The sequence below is a fragment of the Eptesicus fuscus genome, chromosome 1 (genome assembly GCF_027574615.1).
Source record: "Eptesicus fuscus isolate TK198812 chromosome 1, DD_ASM_mEF_20220401, whole genome shotgun sequence".
Taxonomy (NCBI): Eukaryota; Metazoa; Chordata; class Mammalia; order Chiroptera; family Vespertilionidae; genus Eptesicus; species Eptesicus fuscus.
In genome coordinates this window covers 77132517-77149808 of record NC_072473.1, presented here as the reverse complement: position 1 = coordinate 77149808, position 17292 = coordinate 77132517, and the positions used below count along the sequence as shown (strand labels likewise).

General features: G+C 47.5%; 1 protein-coding gene across 7 annotated transcripts in view; it reads left to right on the top strand.

The window, feature by feature from the left end:
* The window catches only part of TSC22D3 (TSC22 domain family member 3), a 62361-nt gene extending 45446 nt beyond the window's left edge, over nt 1-16915 (top strand). For 4 of the 7 annotated variants that reach the window (XM_054722402.1, XM_054722519.1, XM_028132355.2 and 1 more), the window contains exons 3-4: nt 14188-14239; nt 15396-16915. In XM_054722402.1, the coding sequence (XP_054578377.1) occupies nt 14188-14239; nt 15396-15626 (283 nt within the window). In that variant the 3' untranslated portion in view covers nt 15627-16915. Of the gene's footprint in view, nt 1-4128; nt 4163-10958; nt 13459-14187; nt 14240-15395 lie in introns of those variants that run through there. The other 3 variants (XM_054722591.1, XM_008156313.3, XM_054722442.1) reach the window with 3 other exon arrangements.
* Nucleotides 16916-17292: the final 377 nt, after the last annotated feature.

Here is a 17292-nt window from a genome sequence, read left to right as displayed (position 1 = left end):
AGGAAGGAAGGAAGGAAGGAAGGAAGGAAGGAAGGAAGGAAGGAAGGAGGAAGAAAGAAAGAAGTAAAAAGAAAAAAATTACCTTTGGGAAGAAGAACCTAACAACCACTTATCAGAGTCTTCCTGGGGGTCAAATTCTCACCTATGCCAACTTATAAATGAATAAGTAGAACTTGAGGTGGAGCTGCCCATTTGATGAAGGAGCAAATTATATACCCTGGACACTTAGGCAGTTTGGTTTCTTGACAGAGAGTCCAGGAATATTTTGGCACATTTGCCTGTTTCCTAAAACATAAGACTGCCAGTTAGCTAAGATCAATTGTGAGGCCCGCCCCAGACAGCACTCCACCAGTCTCTATTTAGTCAGCCTGTGTTACTTCTCCCAGAAGCCCCCCCGCCCCTGTTTGGGCCACACTGAACAGATCATCACGTTTCTTCCCTGAGAAAAACGAAACAGTTCCCCTTTCAAGAAAGACTTTTCACTTTAACAGGGGTCCTTAAGACTTAAAACCCAAGGGTGACATTAAAGGTGAGAACGTCCTTTATCTTGGTTAGCATCATCAGTATTTTTGTCAGGACAGGTTTTTTGTCCCCACGTCCCCCATCGTTCCAGTTATATGGCTGTCACTTGCTCAGAATCAGGCCTGCTGGCCCAAAATCCCTCTTTGATGTTGCTGCCAGCTGAGACTGGACTGCCCTGCTCCTGGGCTTCATCACCCTCCACTGCTCCTCGTGGGTGTTCTGTTCTCAAGTGACCCAGCCCCTCCAGCTAAAGATGGAAACTAAACCAAAGTCTTAGTGTTACTGGAGAACCAGGAGCATGCACACGTGTGGGCGCGCGCGCACACGCACACACACACACACACACACACACACACACGAATTATCTCTTTTAATGAAGAAGTTGTGCCTTGATTCCAGGTCATTGGTGGCCACTTATTCAATTAAATTGTGTTTGGGTCAGATTTCCCAAGTGTGTTTGATTTTCACTGGTCTTTTGTGTTTTTAAATGCAGCGGTGCTCTCAGACAATAACCGTCCCCAAATTAAAGTGCTAACACAAGGCTAAGTCATGAATTTGCCTATAGTTCTTCCCCAAAGGGACTATTAGCAAAGTTCTAACACATCAAAAATCTTTATTTATTTATTTATTAAGCACGTATTTACCACATTGGGACTGTATGCCAGGCACTGGTCCAAACCCTAAAGGTAAGGTGGTGAAGAAGTTAAGCCCCTGCCCTCACAGAGCTTATATTCTAGTCTAGGAAACCCATCGATGCTCACTTAAAAGCTTGTGTGCTTCCCCCTTTCGATCGTGGTCTTATCTGACTGTGCCTCTGGTACTACTTGAAAGATTAGAGGTCCTGCTGATTACTGACTGTTTGTGCCATTGAAAAGGCTCTCCAGACCAAAACCTAATGCATGTCATGGGTCCTAAGTTCAAAGAAGGATTGCTAAGACCTTCAAGAGACTAAATTTAAATGATGATTCCATTTTAACATCAATCCCTCAAAGCACTCCTCCCCATAAGCAGTATCAATAACTTGTGAAACCATGGATATTACAAATGGAACTGGACAGAAAGTTAGCAATACTAGACTTTGAAACAACACTGATAGGGCTGCTCATTTGGTGAGCCATTTTGCCAGCAGTGTTTGGGGACCAAGGGACCCTTATTCATCATGGAGCATATAATGTTCATTCAGCCCTCTTGTTTTCCAAAAACTTAGCTATACTGTCTACATGATGTCTACCAAGTGTGGAAACATAAGCAAATATATATATCACTAGTGGCCCGGTGCATGAAATTCGTGCACATTAAAAGGGGATTAATTAGAGGAAATAATTTAATATTGCTATTTGCCCTTTCTCTATAATAGAAGTGTCAGAGATGAAAGAAAATTAGTAAAATGTATATGAAAACCTTCCTCCTGTCAGAGTCTGTGGCTCACCACAGGACCCAGAGTCAAGCCCCCACCCACCCACATGCACCTCAAAATCGTGTGAGACCCAGACCTGGTCACCGCCCCCCCCCCCGCATTGGGTTAGATCTAGACCTGGCCAGTCCCACCCTTGTCAAGCCCCACCAGGCAGGGGACATAGCCTCAGGTCCCCTGGCCCAGTGCCAGGATGGGGGGCATGGCCTGAGGTCCCCTGTCAAGCCCCGCCAGGTGGGGGACATGGCCTGAGATACCCTGTCAAGCCCTGCAAGGCGGGGAGGCACAGCCTCAGGTCCCCCATCAAGCCCTGCCAGAGGGGGTGGTGGTGGCGCAGCCTCAGGTTCCCCGGCCTGGCACCAGGAGGGAGGCACAGCCTCAGGTCTCCCATCAAACCCCACCAGCAGGGTGGTGCAGCCTCAGGTCCCCCGTCAAGCCCCGCTGGGCGGGGGGTGTGGCCTCAGGTCTCCTGGCTTGGCGCCAGGGTGGGGGTCGTGGCCTGAGGTCCCCCGGCCTGGTGCCAAGGAGGGAGGTGCGACCTGAGGTCCCCTGTCAAGCCCCACGGGGGCAGGGGAGGGCGGAGCCTCAGGTCCCTGCTGATTGCTCGTTAAGGCTCCTTATGGGAACTTGGCTTCAGCTGTGGGTGCAGCCATCTTTGTGACGGAGTGATGGTCAATTAGCATATTCCCTCTTTATTAGATAGGATTGTCAAGGATGTTATCAGTCTGCAAAAATATATCTCTATTTCTAGACGTGTGAGTGTCCATAAACATACTATATACTTTGTATGATGCATATGTTGAGAAGGGAAGCATCATTCCCATTTCATAAATGAGAAGTTGGCAGCTTAGGAGGTTTACAAACCTTCTAAGCATCCCCAAGTTGGTCAATGTGGATAAAGAACATATTTTCTTTCCACTTGACCAAGTTCATTTATTTACTTGTGTGGTTTTTAAAAATATATATTTTATTGATTTCAGAGAGGAAGGAGAGGGAGAGAGAGATAGAAACATTAATGGTGAAAGAGAATCATTGATTGGCTGCCTCCTGCACAACCCCCACTGGGGATCAAGCCTGCCACCTGGGCATGTGCCCTTGACCATAATCAAACCCAGGACCCTTCAGTCTGCAGGCTGATGCTCTGTCCATGGAGCCAAATCAGCTAGTGCTTGACCAAGTTCATTTAGAAAGGGTGCTAGAACTGAGTTTCTCAAGGAGTAAATCACCCTGATATATGCACTAAGGGAGTCCCTCTCAATTCTTATCTTTACATGTATACCTCAGAAATATTATGGGTTCAGTGCCAGACCACCACAATAAAGCAAATATCACAATAAAGCAAGTCACATTTTTTTTGGTTCTCAGTGTACAAAAATTATGTTTATACTATACTGTAGTCATTAAGTGTAGAAGAGCATTATGTCTAAAACAACAATGTATGTACCTTAGTTAAAAATACTTTATTTCTAAAAGTACTAATCATCATTTGAGCCTGTTGGTAAATGGTGCCAACAGACTTGCTCGATGCAGGGTTGCCATAATCCTCCAGTTTGTAAAAAATGCAGTATCTGTGAAGTGCAATAAAACAAGGTATACCTGTACTTTCTATCTAAGGGCTCAGGACCAGCTCCATGGGCCAAGCCCATTATTGCAGCAGTGTATTGTTGGAGAGAGATCACCTAGTGACATAATGGATGCCTCTGAATTATCCCCCTAGTGTGCTCAGGCCGTAATACTCTAAGATGTCCAAGTATTATCTGTGAAACTCACTTCTTCTCAACTGTTGAGCTAGTAACTGCCTATACTTGGCCATTCCTTAGTTTCCATATTTACTTTAGCTCTTCTGCAATTCTGTCAATAAATTCCACGGTATAATTAGTTTTAGCAAATAACAGGATGTCAAAACTGTTGACCAGGATTCGTTACTTTGCTGTTAGAGCTCTATCCCAGGACATAGGGGCCAGTGTTCCTCTTATTTTTTAAGATGTACGTCAGGAAGCATTTCTCAGGCAGGCTCACCATCCTCTGTTCAGTCTATAGACCTTTAAGGCTGCTGTGTTGCCACAGCTCTGCCCATGAAGACCTGGGACCTTCTGTCTTTGCTTGGTTGTACAATGATTTTTGTAAGTATAATTTTTAAAAAATCAATGCAAATACTTTGAATTTTCCATTTTTGTGCTTTACCCTTATAGTCTTGCTGTGACCTTCAAAAGAAGTCTTTACTTGGTAAGGTGGCTTCAGGACTTACCATTCATTTTGTAAAGAAGTGGGTGGGGCTATATTTTAGGTTGGGACTAAGAATTTTCATGCTTTTGACCCAAAATGTCTTCTCCTTCCAAATCCTGCCCCCAACATGGCTTGTCTCAAGGAGCAAGAGAATAGGTTAAAAGGGTCAATCTGTTCCTGACAGGCAATCAGGAAGGCCAGGCCTTGAGGGAACCTTAGACTTTGTTTATTTAGCCCCAAACCTAGCAGACAGTATAAATTAAACATAAAAATAAAATAACAAAACAGGCTAGATGCGTACCACAGAAAACAGTGAATTTCTCCTCTGCTTTCCCCCTGGGAGAGGGGAGTCTGTAAGCAGTGGGGCTTCCTGGCCAGGGAGGCACTCATGAGTCATAGGGATGGGGTGAGGATGGCAAGGGGGAGGAACACAAGGCTTGGATCAGGGTGGGGATGGGCATGTTGGCAAGTCTGTAGTCAGCTCCAGCAGGCTTCTGAGGGGGAATGAATCACGCCTCCAGTCAGTCTCAGAATGGACCAATGTTTGATGGGATGGTGACAGCCTAGGGCTGCAGGAGAACTGGCATTTGTAGAAGGTAGGCAGGGTTGATTAATTGACCAAACTGTGCAGTTGGAGAAAAATCAACCCCATCCCTGTTCTCTCCCTATACCTGGGTTCTTTTTCTACCCTCCCCGTGATGCCTCCCCCATGTCCCCAACCTCTCAGGCCAGGAGTTCCAATCAACTGCTGTGAAACATCTTAGAAGCAATCTGTTCCTCATAACAGAGAGGCAAATATTGCTAAAGACTGATTTATAAATCAGAGCAGGTTTGGATTTTCCTACTAAAAGCAGTTCTCATTCATGTTCTGATCAAGTTTTCAGGAGTGATAGGAAAAGAGATGGCTGAACAGATATTAGGCCCGGGATATGCTGAACCCCATCATGGGGCGTTATCCAAAGTGGGTCTTGGTGATTCTCACCTTTAGACCAGTGGTTCCCAAAAGCAGTTCCATGGACTGAGACCAGAAGAGCTGCATCCATATAATCTGAAAATACCCTTCCCTAGCCACAGACCTATTCCACCAAAATTTCTAGAGCTGGAGCCCAGGACATCTGTATTTTCCACCAGCTCCACTGGTCAGTCTTAATGTTAAGAAACTCATGTCTTTCCCTCCACACAGTCCAGTAGTCTTGTAATCCTGATCGGCCACTGATCACTCTTGAAAGTAATATGATAATTTAATTCATACTTAAGTGTTTGTAAATGATAGTGGCAGAATGTGGCACTTTCCCAGGGCTTTTTCTAATTCCTCAAAGTGTAAAGAACTCATTGGAATCTTGGATGGTGATGTTTGCAGGCACTGTCATAGTCAGGTCGGGCAAACAGCTTGGACTAAGAGGAATTTATCATGGTGCCTTTCAAGTCACACTTCTCAGGTAGCCAGTCACATATGGCATCTATGGACTGACTCAAGTAGTCCTCACAAGGAGCCTGTGCGAATCATTCCTTAGGTGTTCACCTGATTCATTGTGCACAAATGGTACTTACTTTTACTTCTCATTCATTTTAATGTACGATAGACATCTTTGAAAACTATTGACCTGGCAGCACCAGGGCTTCCTGTTTCTGGTATATAGTTTAAGGCTACAAGTTGGTTCTCCTGTATCCACCTGACTGCCACTCGATGCTTTCCTTAAGACCCTGTCACCTATGACTCCTGCACAGCACACAGGCAGCTCTGGACCTCAGAGAGAGCAGAAGCCATGGCTTTTCATAATCATAGGCTTGTCTAGAGTGTCCTGCTTTGCAATCTTGCCATACTTGTTGCTTTACTATCCCTTTCAGATCATGGGGAAGCTGGCAACAGGAGAGGGAAAGGGAGGGAGGGAGGCAGGGAGGGAGGAGGGAGAGAGAGAGAGGGAGGGAGAGAGAGGGGGGGAGAGAAGGAGTGAATTATGCCTTTCTGCCTGCCTATCTCTGTGAATTAGAATTTGCAAAAGGCTGAGAGGGTGTTTGCATAAATGTGTGTGTGCTTCCGTACTTCTCTTTCTTCCTGATAAGGTGTGTATATTCCTTGTCAGCAATTCTGAAACTGGCTGAGAGGCCTTCCTTAACCCCTCCCAGCACTTCTTTGAGTTCCCTGGCCCTGTTCCCATGGCTGGGGGGCCCTGCCCAGAGAGAAGTTTGCCTTGTTTCTCTCCTTTCTGTTCTGGGAGTAGTGTGTTCCCTGCCCTCTTCTGCCATTGCTGCCAGCTAGGCTGCCTTCTCTTCATCCAGGAAGCCCCAGGTGGGGAGAGGTGTTTGTGGATGAAGAGTCAGGGGCCCTTTGCAATTGCAGAGCCTCTCTTCACAAGTCATAGAGTGTCCCACAACAGAGGATCAAGGAGCTACCTTAAATGAGCCCATGGTGAATAGCTCTTCTATGAGGTACGTGAGGGCCTCAGGCACACAATGTGAGAATCAGGCGAGGCTCATAATGCTTACCCATCATGGCCCAGGACCTGAGTGCCTGAAAAGGCTAGCATTATTACTTTGGTTTTGTTCCCCAGGAACCTGTACCACTTCAAAGGTCACTCATTCTATAGTGGGGCCCACAGTGGAGCCAGGTGCACTACCTCAGAGTCCCTGGCCTCTTCATAGGCCCCTTGTCTGCTGGCCTCACATCCCCAGCAAGATCCTCCTGGTTCTTGTCTTCCAAGCATTGCCAATGACCCAGAGTCCTTCACGTACCACTGAAAGTAACCTTGGCAACTGCCAGAAAGAAAATGGTTTAGAATTTTGACTCTTGGGACTGCTCCAAAGAGCAGAAGAGATGTAGAGAGGCCCAGATAGGCTAGTGGAAGGCTGGTGCAGACAAGCATGGAGTGGCCATGTTCTTGCTGCTTTCTTTCCCACCCCCTGGGGAAGATGCAGTGGGCCAGGATTCCCAGCGGGTGGACCATGATGTCTACTTGAAGATGCTTGCCACTTTGGGAGGGTAAGGTGCAACCAGGGTAAGACTGAGAGGAACTGGCAAAAGAAGGAAGGCCAAGAAGGTTGGCAGGTAGAGGTGACCTCCACACTAACCATAGATACCCCCTTCTCAGAAGGAAGGAACTGGTAACTCAGAGAACAAAGATCTGTGCCTTCCTCCCTTCGTTTACAAATCCCAGGGGTTAAGAAATGGAATCAAAGTGGCACTGTCGGCCACAATATCAGAGAAGCCTTAGGTCCCAGAGCAACTCTAAGCTTTGTGGCTGCTGTGTTACCCCCATCTAGATGGGCACAGGCCAAAAGGCAGGTGGAAAGGAAAAAAAGCATGGCCGATTCTGAGAATGAGGTGATGCCCAAGGATGGCAGTGGTGTTGGCCTCCTATACCCCATGCTACCCTCCCGAGCATCCTTCAGCTCTGGGCTTTGTCCTGAAGCAAACATTTCACTGAGACCTAACAGTAGGGAGACTTTTGAAGTGGCCACAGGCTCAGGGTACTCTGGAAGGAAACACAATTTTTTACTTGTACTACCAGTTTTTTAAAAATTTCGCTGACATGTGTCTTGCACTTTGAATAGGCTTTCAAGCAACTTCGAATTGAATTAAATTGAACTGAATTGAATCGAATGATAATAGCAACTAGTGTGGGAAGCAGAGAGGAGAAAGAGATTCCATTTGCTGAGGTTAATTTTACAATCTCTTTTTCAGGAATATCTATTTCATACTTGTAGATGGGTAATGGTGAGGGTAGAAAATGAGAAAGGAGAGGGCTTGGAAAAATTTTGGAGGTAAATTTTCCCAGCTGCAAGACATAAGGGGAAGGGAGACAGGCATAAATATTGACACAAGGTTCATGAAATTTAAGATCCACTGAGCTAAACTGCATTCCTGGATAACATTGTCAATACTTCCAGTCTTGCTGAGACACCAGGACAAACCGCTTCCACCCATAGTTAGTTAGCTACCAAAGTTGGGGTGATGAAGGTGATTTGACAAGAGTGATTTTTGATTTCTCTGACTGAGGGTAAGTGAGGTAGAACACCTTGTCAAAATGGGCTTTGATTTTGCCTGTCATCCCCAATGTCACTCAGAGATTATTTGTGAAACTCAAATGGGATCCTGTCCAGGAGGGAGCTGAAAGGCACAATTCATTGCTCCTGCCATCATTTAATGCCAGAGTTTGGCCCAAATTGGGTACTAGAGTTGCTTTTCCAAGAGCATGTGTCCATCTCCATCAGGACTCTCCTTGAGCTCCTACTATCACCTTTAGCATCTGTGTCTGCAACCTCTTCTCCATTTTCCTGTCCGCAAAAGTCGGGATTCTGGGCCATGGCCATGCAGGGATGTTAACATGACCCACAGAGGACAAGGTAATTTCTCTGTCACTATCTTTCCTTCTTGCTTCCCTCCTTCTGGAGTCTGGGGATTTTCCATGAAGCCAAAGTCACGATGTAAGTGGCAGCGGCCTTCCTGTCTATAGTCTTCCACACTGGAGTGCAAACAGAGGGGAAGAGAGAAGAGAGAAGCAAAGACAAATTTAAGAATGGCATTTCATCCTCCTTATTTCCCCAGCCTCTTTAAAAAAGGGGGACAAATAAGTAATTAGAAGTAGACAGACCTTCCTCCGGAAGGGGGCCTCTGTGGAAGAGTAAATGGGAGGGCTGTTTTGCAGCCGTTCCATGTCCCATTAACTGTTCTAACGCTCCCGTGCTCAATATCTTTTTTATTTCATTTTCCAGTTCCTAACCCAGTATTTGCTTTGTGGCTTGTCCTGCACCTCTTGCATCGTGTCTTTTTCCACTTCTCCTGACACTAGACCCTGTGTTTTGCTGGCAATATTGCTGAATCTTTGAGTGGAACATTCCCTGTAGAAAATAAGGAAGACTTGCCTATAAATAGTTTCCTTTGGGCTGCGTGGTACACAATGCTTCAAGTGTGACAAAAAGGGAAGTGAGATGTTCCCCCTCATCGCCACCCCCAACCTACCGCCCCCACCCTGAGTCTGCTTCCCACCCCTTGGCGGCTTGCTGAGATCCTGCCCACGGGTTCTGTGGTCCAGACTGTCCAGTCTCCGTCCCACTGTCCTCTGGGAACCAGAAGTAGGAAGGGCTCTTGTCCTAGAGAGTCTGGCTTTTGAAGTGGAACAGACCAGTGGGAATAATGAGACACTTCTTCCAGCTCAAAGAGGACAAGTTGGCGTGCAGTGCAGGGCCTCCTGAAATGGAGGAAGTTGCCTCCGTCCTCATTATGCCAACTTCCATCTAGAAGGCTGTCCTTGAGAGAGGGAGGGTCAGTTATATCTGTTTACTAGGTAATTGCAGAATCCCATGGCTGTAGGGCAATAACTGAGAGCCAGCAGAGGACCTGGCTCATAAGCTGAGCGCTCTTGCTGTGCTGGTTCTGGGTCCAGCCTTCCTTGTAAATGTAGGGTGGGAGAAAGGGATTTTGGAAACTTTTACATGAAGTTGTTGGGCTATTGAATTCATAATCCACTGTTTCTGCCTGGGGCCCACCTCAAAGCCCACAGGACACAAGGACTGCTGAGAGCCTCCTGGATCAGCACTTGACTCAGAAAAGTTAGATCAGATAATAGATATCTTACAAGGCAAGCTACCACTTACTGCAAAGTCTGGCACAGCTATTCTGGACAGAGGAATCTTCTGAGGGTTCAGCAGAAAACCTTTCGGGTTCTTCCTACTTCTCATCCATCCCCCCACCTGCCCTTGTGTGAAAATCTTTCTACAGGGACACTTATGTCTGTGTTTTTCCTTAGCAAGCCCTGGGGTCCTGGGATACAGCCACTGTTTGATAAGGTAGGATTACAAGGAGCCATCTCACTTGGCTGGTGGCTGGCAAACCAAAGGTGTAGAAGGGATATGACATTGGCTGAACCTGGGACATCCTTTCAAAGTTGATTTTTAAACTAAATCCCTGACATGAGCTTGTTTTCTTGTCATTGGCTTCATTCTCTTAAAATCTGAGCACAGCAGGAATAGAAATAAAGGGAGTTAATTAGGGTGCCAGTTCATGGGGCCCTGGGAACTGGAAGTTAGACTGGACTGTGAGGATTACTCCAAGACACCACACCTTATTTGGGATATTGTATACCCCAGGACTACATATTCCATTCTGCAAGCCACCTGGTTGGATTAATGTTTTCAATTCCCTAGACAGAGAGAGCTTTCTTTGATGGCTGTGTGGCTGCCTTTCAAAATTATGTGGATAAGCACAGCCCTCATATTTAAAAAAATTGGACACTTTTGATATTCTTCCTGTCCCCTGATACTGCTCTCTCCTGCCACGAGTGTCAGAAAAGCTGGCTGTGCTCACAGAGCTCAAAGTAAGCCTCTGGACCTCTCTCTAATACTGCTGCTGGAGTCCCAGGGGCATTACTCCTGCCCCTCACCCTTTCTTACATCTCACCACTTTCCTCGCACCTCCAAACCAACCCCCAGCTACCTGGAATTATTCATTCAACAAACCTACCCCTGCCTTATAAGATAAGTAAATGTAGTAGGAACAAGGTCTCTAGGTCAGGGCTCTGCAATTTACTAGCTGTACCATCTTGGGCAAGGAAGGCCTCAGACCCTCATCGCCATAATTTCTTTTCATTGTAAAATGGTGACAGTGCCTACTCTGCAGGGTTTGTGGCATATCCAGACAGTGTCTGGCCCATAGATGATGATGCTCAGTTAATAGTAGTTGTTATTGTCAGTGGGTCTCAAACTCGGCTTATTTTTAATTGCAGTATAATTAATGTACAATTCGAATACAGCCTAGCTAGCAAACTTAACTTTTCTTTTCCCTCCCCAAACTACCTAGATTTCTCTACCTCCATCTCAATGTGAGGGAGTCCCCACTAAAGGAGCTGTTTTTTCTTCTGTCCTATGTCCTGTTCCTGGTGGTATTTTTTTTCCTTCCAACATAGCTTATTTATCTCTCCATTTTCATCATCTCCCTTGGAATTTTGGGGTGAGTAGTAACAGTTAGTTTAGGAAAGATTTACAAACTGGTGAAAAGTCAACTCACAGACTCTTTCTGGATTAAGAAAGCTCTATGTAGCACAGAAGACAGGCTAATATATCAGAAAATTAATTCCAATATCAATTAAGCTCATGATTTAAGAGGTTGTTTTCCTTAGCTAATGTTCTTAATGACCTATAAATATAGTCTGGACTTTGTTCTGCCTACTACACAAGGTTCTTAGTGCAAACACCATGTTCAGACAGCTTGTGACCTAAATGTAACATAATATCCTGAGATTGGGATTGTCTCCCACCTAAACTGAGGTGAAGAAACACCATCCCTGGCTAGTGTAGTAGGTTCACTTGAATAATTCTATTTCTCATCCTGTTGCAAACAGAATGGCCCTTGTGCACATACTATACCACCAGTTGGGTCCTATGGGAGCCCCACGTCATAGCATATTATATTGGCTGTTTTGTGACATAACTGTCCTGGCAGCCTGGAGAAAATAAAGGCCTTCAGACTGGGCTTCCCAGGGTGGGGGGGTTGACAAGGATGTCAGTGCCAGGCACCTGGTTAGGAGAAATATTCTGAAGCAAATAATAACTACCTTCTTTGCTGATAAGAGAGTCCCAGTATTTTTCCAACAGCAAGATTGCATTAAGGTATTTCCTTGGACCACAGCCTGAGTCACAAACTGATACATGACTATTGGCCCTAACCTCAATCAAACTATTGTGTATGTGGTGGAACTCACTGTTCTCCTTATGGCCCTGAGTTGTTGTAAATAATACTCTCAGTTGCATCACCTGTTCTTGTTCTTTCCTGGTTACTTTTGACTGCAATTCTGTGTGTGTCCACAAGGTGGCCTCGCTTAGGAAAGAGCTGGAGAAAAGGACCTCAAGCCTCTGAAGTCTTTTTTTTTTTTTTTAAGCTTGAGCCTGAAAAGATGAAAATATAGTTTGATGGGAACATAGATATCTCTTAGTAGACAACAATAAACTCATTTACCTTGTGACTTGGAATTTGTGCCTGAAGTACCCTCTAATCCTATGCATGGCTAGACCCATCACAGGTGTTTTCCTAGGATGATTTATACATATAGTCTTGGTTTGTAGTTTTGCTGTTTTTTCTGTTTATAGGAAAGTAACAGAATATTGATTTTAAAAATATGAGCATGAAATCATGGATAATGTTGAATGTTGAATGCAGAATAGGGTGTGGAAACCAAAGATAAAAATACTGGCATCTTGTGGTCATTCCAGTGCCCACTCCCTTACCATTTCCTCTCACATCCTCTGTCACCCACCTGGCTTCCAGGTGCTCCCTGTACATTTTTCCCTACTCATCTGAGCTCCTGGACACTCTCTCCTCCACACAGGCACATTGGCATGCACAGATTAGCTCAGATGTGTGCACACATCCCATGCATGTCACAGATCTGTGCACGTGTCCATACACAGACAGGCATATCCAGAGGAGGAGCTGAGTGGATAGGTGCTAGCGTTGGCGTAGGTCAGCAAGCCCACTGGTTGGGTGAAGGGACATGCGGGTGACAAACTATGTGTGAAAGAGAGAGACTGAGAAGGCAGGCAGTGGGAAGAAGGCAAGGCTCCTCGTGGTTAGGTTGGATGCCTAGGGAGTGTGGTGTGTGATACCATTGCAAAGCCTTAGGGATATACTGGCTGACCCCTGAAGAAGAGTTTTTAAAACCAGCACTGCCCTCTACTGCACGCTTTCTATCTACTATTATGGCATTTGTATTAATTTCTCTAAGAAATCAGTTCCAGTTTGGTTTTTACCGATCTCCAGAGCCCTCGTTGGAGATGCCAGTTGGCACAAGAAAGTGCTGAACTGTTTACAGTCCCAGCCTCAGGTTCAGGGAGCGGATGTGGTTTCACTGGGCCACAAAGCCCCGTACACAACTCATTTGCATGACTCCTGACGCCATGTGACGCAGCCGGCTCCTCCTATATAAAGAAGCAGGAGCCGAAATATCTCCGAGTCTGGGTTGGACTAGCGGCCGTGGAGTTTGTGACACACTAGGTGACACCCATCGAGCCACTTCCCTTCAACTCCGGAGCGCTTGCCTGGCTTTAGGTCCTCTCGGCAGCCTTTGCCCCCCTCCTAGCCCCAGGGTCAGCCGCCCAGAATCCAGGTCCGAGCAGCGCGCCAGCAGCTCCAGCTGACAGCCCAGCCCGCCCAGCCCGCCCCAGCTCCCCGGCAGCCCAGCCATGAACACCGAAATGTATCAGACTCCCATGGAGGTGGCTGTCTATCAGCTGCACAATTTCAACATCTCCTTCTTCTCTTCCCTGCTTGGAGGAGATGTGGTTTCCGTTAAGCTGGATAACAGGTAAACTACTGGCCGAAGCTCCCTAGCGGGCACAGGCGGAAACTAAGCTGAGAGCGGGATCTCGGTGCTGGCCGCGCGCCGTTGGTCCTGCTTCCCCGCGGTGCAGCATCCTGGGAAGGGGCGGGGGTAGGGTACGCGGAGGGGGGTTGTCACAGCCGCGCCGGGATCCGCCTTTGGAGCGTCCCTGCGGCCCCTGCGCCGTGAGAACAGCTGCTGCAGCCCGAGGCCGAGGGAGCCAGAGGCAGAGAGGCGGCGAGCAGGGCTGGGTAGGGGGCTGGCTGTGCGCTGGGCGCCACTGGGGAGCAGGCCGGAAGCTTCCGAGCCCAGGAGGAATTCCTAGCTAGCTTCGGAGCTCGGTAGGTTTACTTGGGACCTTCTGGGCCAGAGCCTAAAGGGGCCTGCGGCAGGGAACTCCCGGGGTCGCACGCCCCATTGTTTGCCTGTCGCCCAAGCTAGCGAACAGGCCGTGCTGGTCCATGTGCCCCGGGACCTGAGCGCCGCTGCACGCTGAGCTCTGGGCGGTGGCGGCGGGGAGGCAGCCTGGGTGGGGAGGTGCAGCTTCCTGCAGTGGCCAAGACGGGACCTGGGGACGAAGTGCCCGGAAATTCGGGCCAGGGAAGCGGGACAGAAGAAGAGCTGGGGCAGACGGAGGACTTTGGCCACAGCTACCAGGTACTCAAAGTGGAAAGGAGGTGGTTAACACGGTTGCTTTGCTTTTTGTCTTGACAGTGCCTCTGGAGCCAGCGTGGTGGCCTTAGACAACAAGATTGAGCAGGCCATGGTGAGTGGCATCACTGCGTCATTCCCATCCCCAGACCTAGCTGCTGCTTATGTAACTGGGCATGACTGAGGGGGTGGGTGCAAAAGCTATTAGCCAAGAAGCCAACCGCCTGCTTTCTATTCCCTTGCAGGTCTTAAGTAGAGTCCCATTAGTGTGGCATCTTTGAGGGCATTTCCAGTCTACCCTCCTCGATGGCCCCCTCCTTCCTTCCTCTCTCACCCATCCTGGTTCTTTGCAGCAGCCTCTGGCTCCCTCCTAGGCCCACTGCAGGGCAATGAGCTCAGACACTTGTATTTGTCTGCATCTCGCATTTGGCAGGAACCAGAGCTCATTGGATGCTGCAGCCGCACTGCAGTGCCTCTGCAGAGCCTGGGCTGGGGTCAGGAGTTGGGAGGGAACAGGAAACAAAGCGCCCCACTCCTCACCCCTCCCTTTACCAGGTAGAGGTCATATACCACCTAGCAGTCATAATGGCTGCAGGGGGTTAAGGTGTTCAGTTAGAAACCACTTAATTGTGCCCTGGAGCCTAATGACACAGTTCCAGGACCCCAGTGCAGTAATCAAATTCAGAGAGGATACAGCAACCAGTTTTCCCCAGGGCAAGTGTCTTGTCACACCAGACTTTTGGACAACTGCAATTCAGTGTGCTGGGTCATGTGGGGAGGAGGAGACTCCAAAATTGCTACTTTTATTGTCTTGGAGAAGATGCATAAAGCAACAAACACACAAACCAAAACAACGGTGTGGGATACATTGAAGGTCCTCCCTGGGTCTAGGCCAGTAGCAGGAACTTACGTGGCAACGGGGAGATAGCCAACCACCAGCAACCAGCAGAATTCTCACCCAAAATGCTCCTAAGCAGCCAGCTTTGAAAGTCATTAGAAACTTGCAGGGGGGATACTGTGTAGCTCAAAACTGGGCTCCCAGCTCAGGTGTTGCCTTGATCATGCAGCTCTCCTAAGCAAGCATTTAGGTGCTTTGGAGAAGGGTGCAAGACGAATAGGGCTGCGGAGCCAGCGTGCTGAGGGGTTGCTGAAGGAAGGTTGGAGGTAGGTGGCATAAGAGACAGCACAGGCACCTTGATGGCAAGATGAAAGTGCTGTTGAGGAGCCATGATGGCTAACGAATGGCTTTGTTGTGATTTCCTCTGTGACAGGATCTGGTGAAGAATCATCTGATGTATGCTGTGAGAGAGGAGGTAGAGATCCTGAAGGAGCAGATCCGAGAGCTGGTGGAGAAAAACTCCCAGCTGGAACGTGAGAACACCCTCTTGAAGACTCTGGCCAGCCCAGAGCAGCTGGAGAAGTTCCAGTCCCGTCTGAGCCCTGAAGAGCCAGCTCCTGAAGCCTCACAATCACCTGAGGCCCCTGATGGTTCTGCAGTGTAAGTGGCTCTGTCCTCAGGGTGGGCAGAGCCACTAAACTTGCTCTACCTAGTTCTTCCCAGTTTGTTTTTGGCTCCCCAAGCGTCATCTCACGTGGAGAACTTTACACCTAGCATAGCTGGTGCCAAGAGATGTCCCAAGGACATGGCCACCTGGGTCCACTCCAGTGACAGACCCCTGACAAAGAGCAGGTCTTTGGAGGCTGAGTTGCATGGGGCCTCGTCACCCCAAGCCAGTGAGCCTCTGATGCCACCACGCCCTGGGGGCTCCCAGGGCCCGGGCAACTTTGCTGTGACTGGCAAAGGAGAAAGGTAGTTTGATATGTGATGCCAGTTTGCTCCTGAAAGTATAAGGGGGTCTGCTTTTCATTTCCATGGACATCTTTAACAGCTTCACCTGACAACGACTGTTCCTATGAAGAAGCCACTTGTGTTTGAAGCAGAGGCACCCTCTCTCTTATCCCCTGCCTCGCCAAAGCAGGGCCACAGATGGGAGAGATTGAGCCAAGTCAGCCTTCTGTCGGTTAATATGGTATAATGCATGGCTTTGTGCACAGCCCAGTGTGGGATTACAGCTTTGGGATGACTGCCTACAAAGTTCTGTTTGGTTAGTAATGGCATAGTTTTTCTATATAGCCATACATGCGTATATATACCCATAGGGCTAGATCTATATTTTAGTGTAGTGATGTATACGTATACACATACACCTACATTTTGAAGGGCCTAAACAGCTTTGGGAGTATTGACCAGTTCCTTATCTCTTAAGGCTAATTCTTTGACTGTGTTAATTTACCAAATTGATCCAGTTTGTCCTTTAGGTTAAGTAAGACTAAAAAGTAAAAGCAGGGAGAGGGCCAGTCTCTGAATGCGGCCACAGATGCCTTGCTGCTGCAATCCTTGCCCTCTGAAGACATGTGAGGTCCTCTTTTGAATGTCAAACCCACCATTCACTGGTGCTGACTACATAGAATGGGGTTGAGAAAAGATCAGCTGTGACTTCACATTGTTATTCAAAAACTTTTTTAAATGTTTGTGGAAAACTTTCAAGTGAAGAGAACAATTGGCTTGCTGGTGTCCTTTTGTGGACAAGGGATAAACAAGGCAATGGCTTTGACGTGATGGTGCCTAGGTGATGTGCTCAGGGAGCTTGTCTCTAGGAGGTTCTGTGGCAGTGAATACTTTCCACTTTCTGACACCTTATCCTGATGTATGTCTCCAGGATTTGGATTTTGATTTCTCAAATGTAGCTTGAAATTTCAATAAACTTTGCTCTTTTTTTCTAAAAATAAACCTGGTGTCTGACTGAGTATAAATGGAGTGGGTGGTAAAGGCCCCTCATGGTTGGGAGCACTGTTTTCCTGATTCACTAGCCATCATGAGCATCCCCTAAATGGCAGGCCTATGCTACCTCCATGATCCTGTGTAACTAACACGATACCCACATTGTATTGATGAGGAAGCTGAGACTCAGCCAATTTAAGTGCCTTGCCCAAACTCACACAGCTGTTATGGCAAATTGGGACTCAACCCCACATCCATCCCTCTCTGCCCTGCTTCTGCTTTCATATAACATCTTTAAAGTGAGTAGCAAGGTGACTACTAACACACAACCTCAGCTAGAGGGGTAACCTGGGAGGGAGAATATCTCAAAAAGGCCTAAAAGGAAA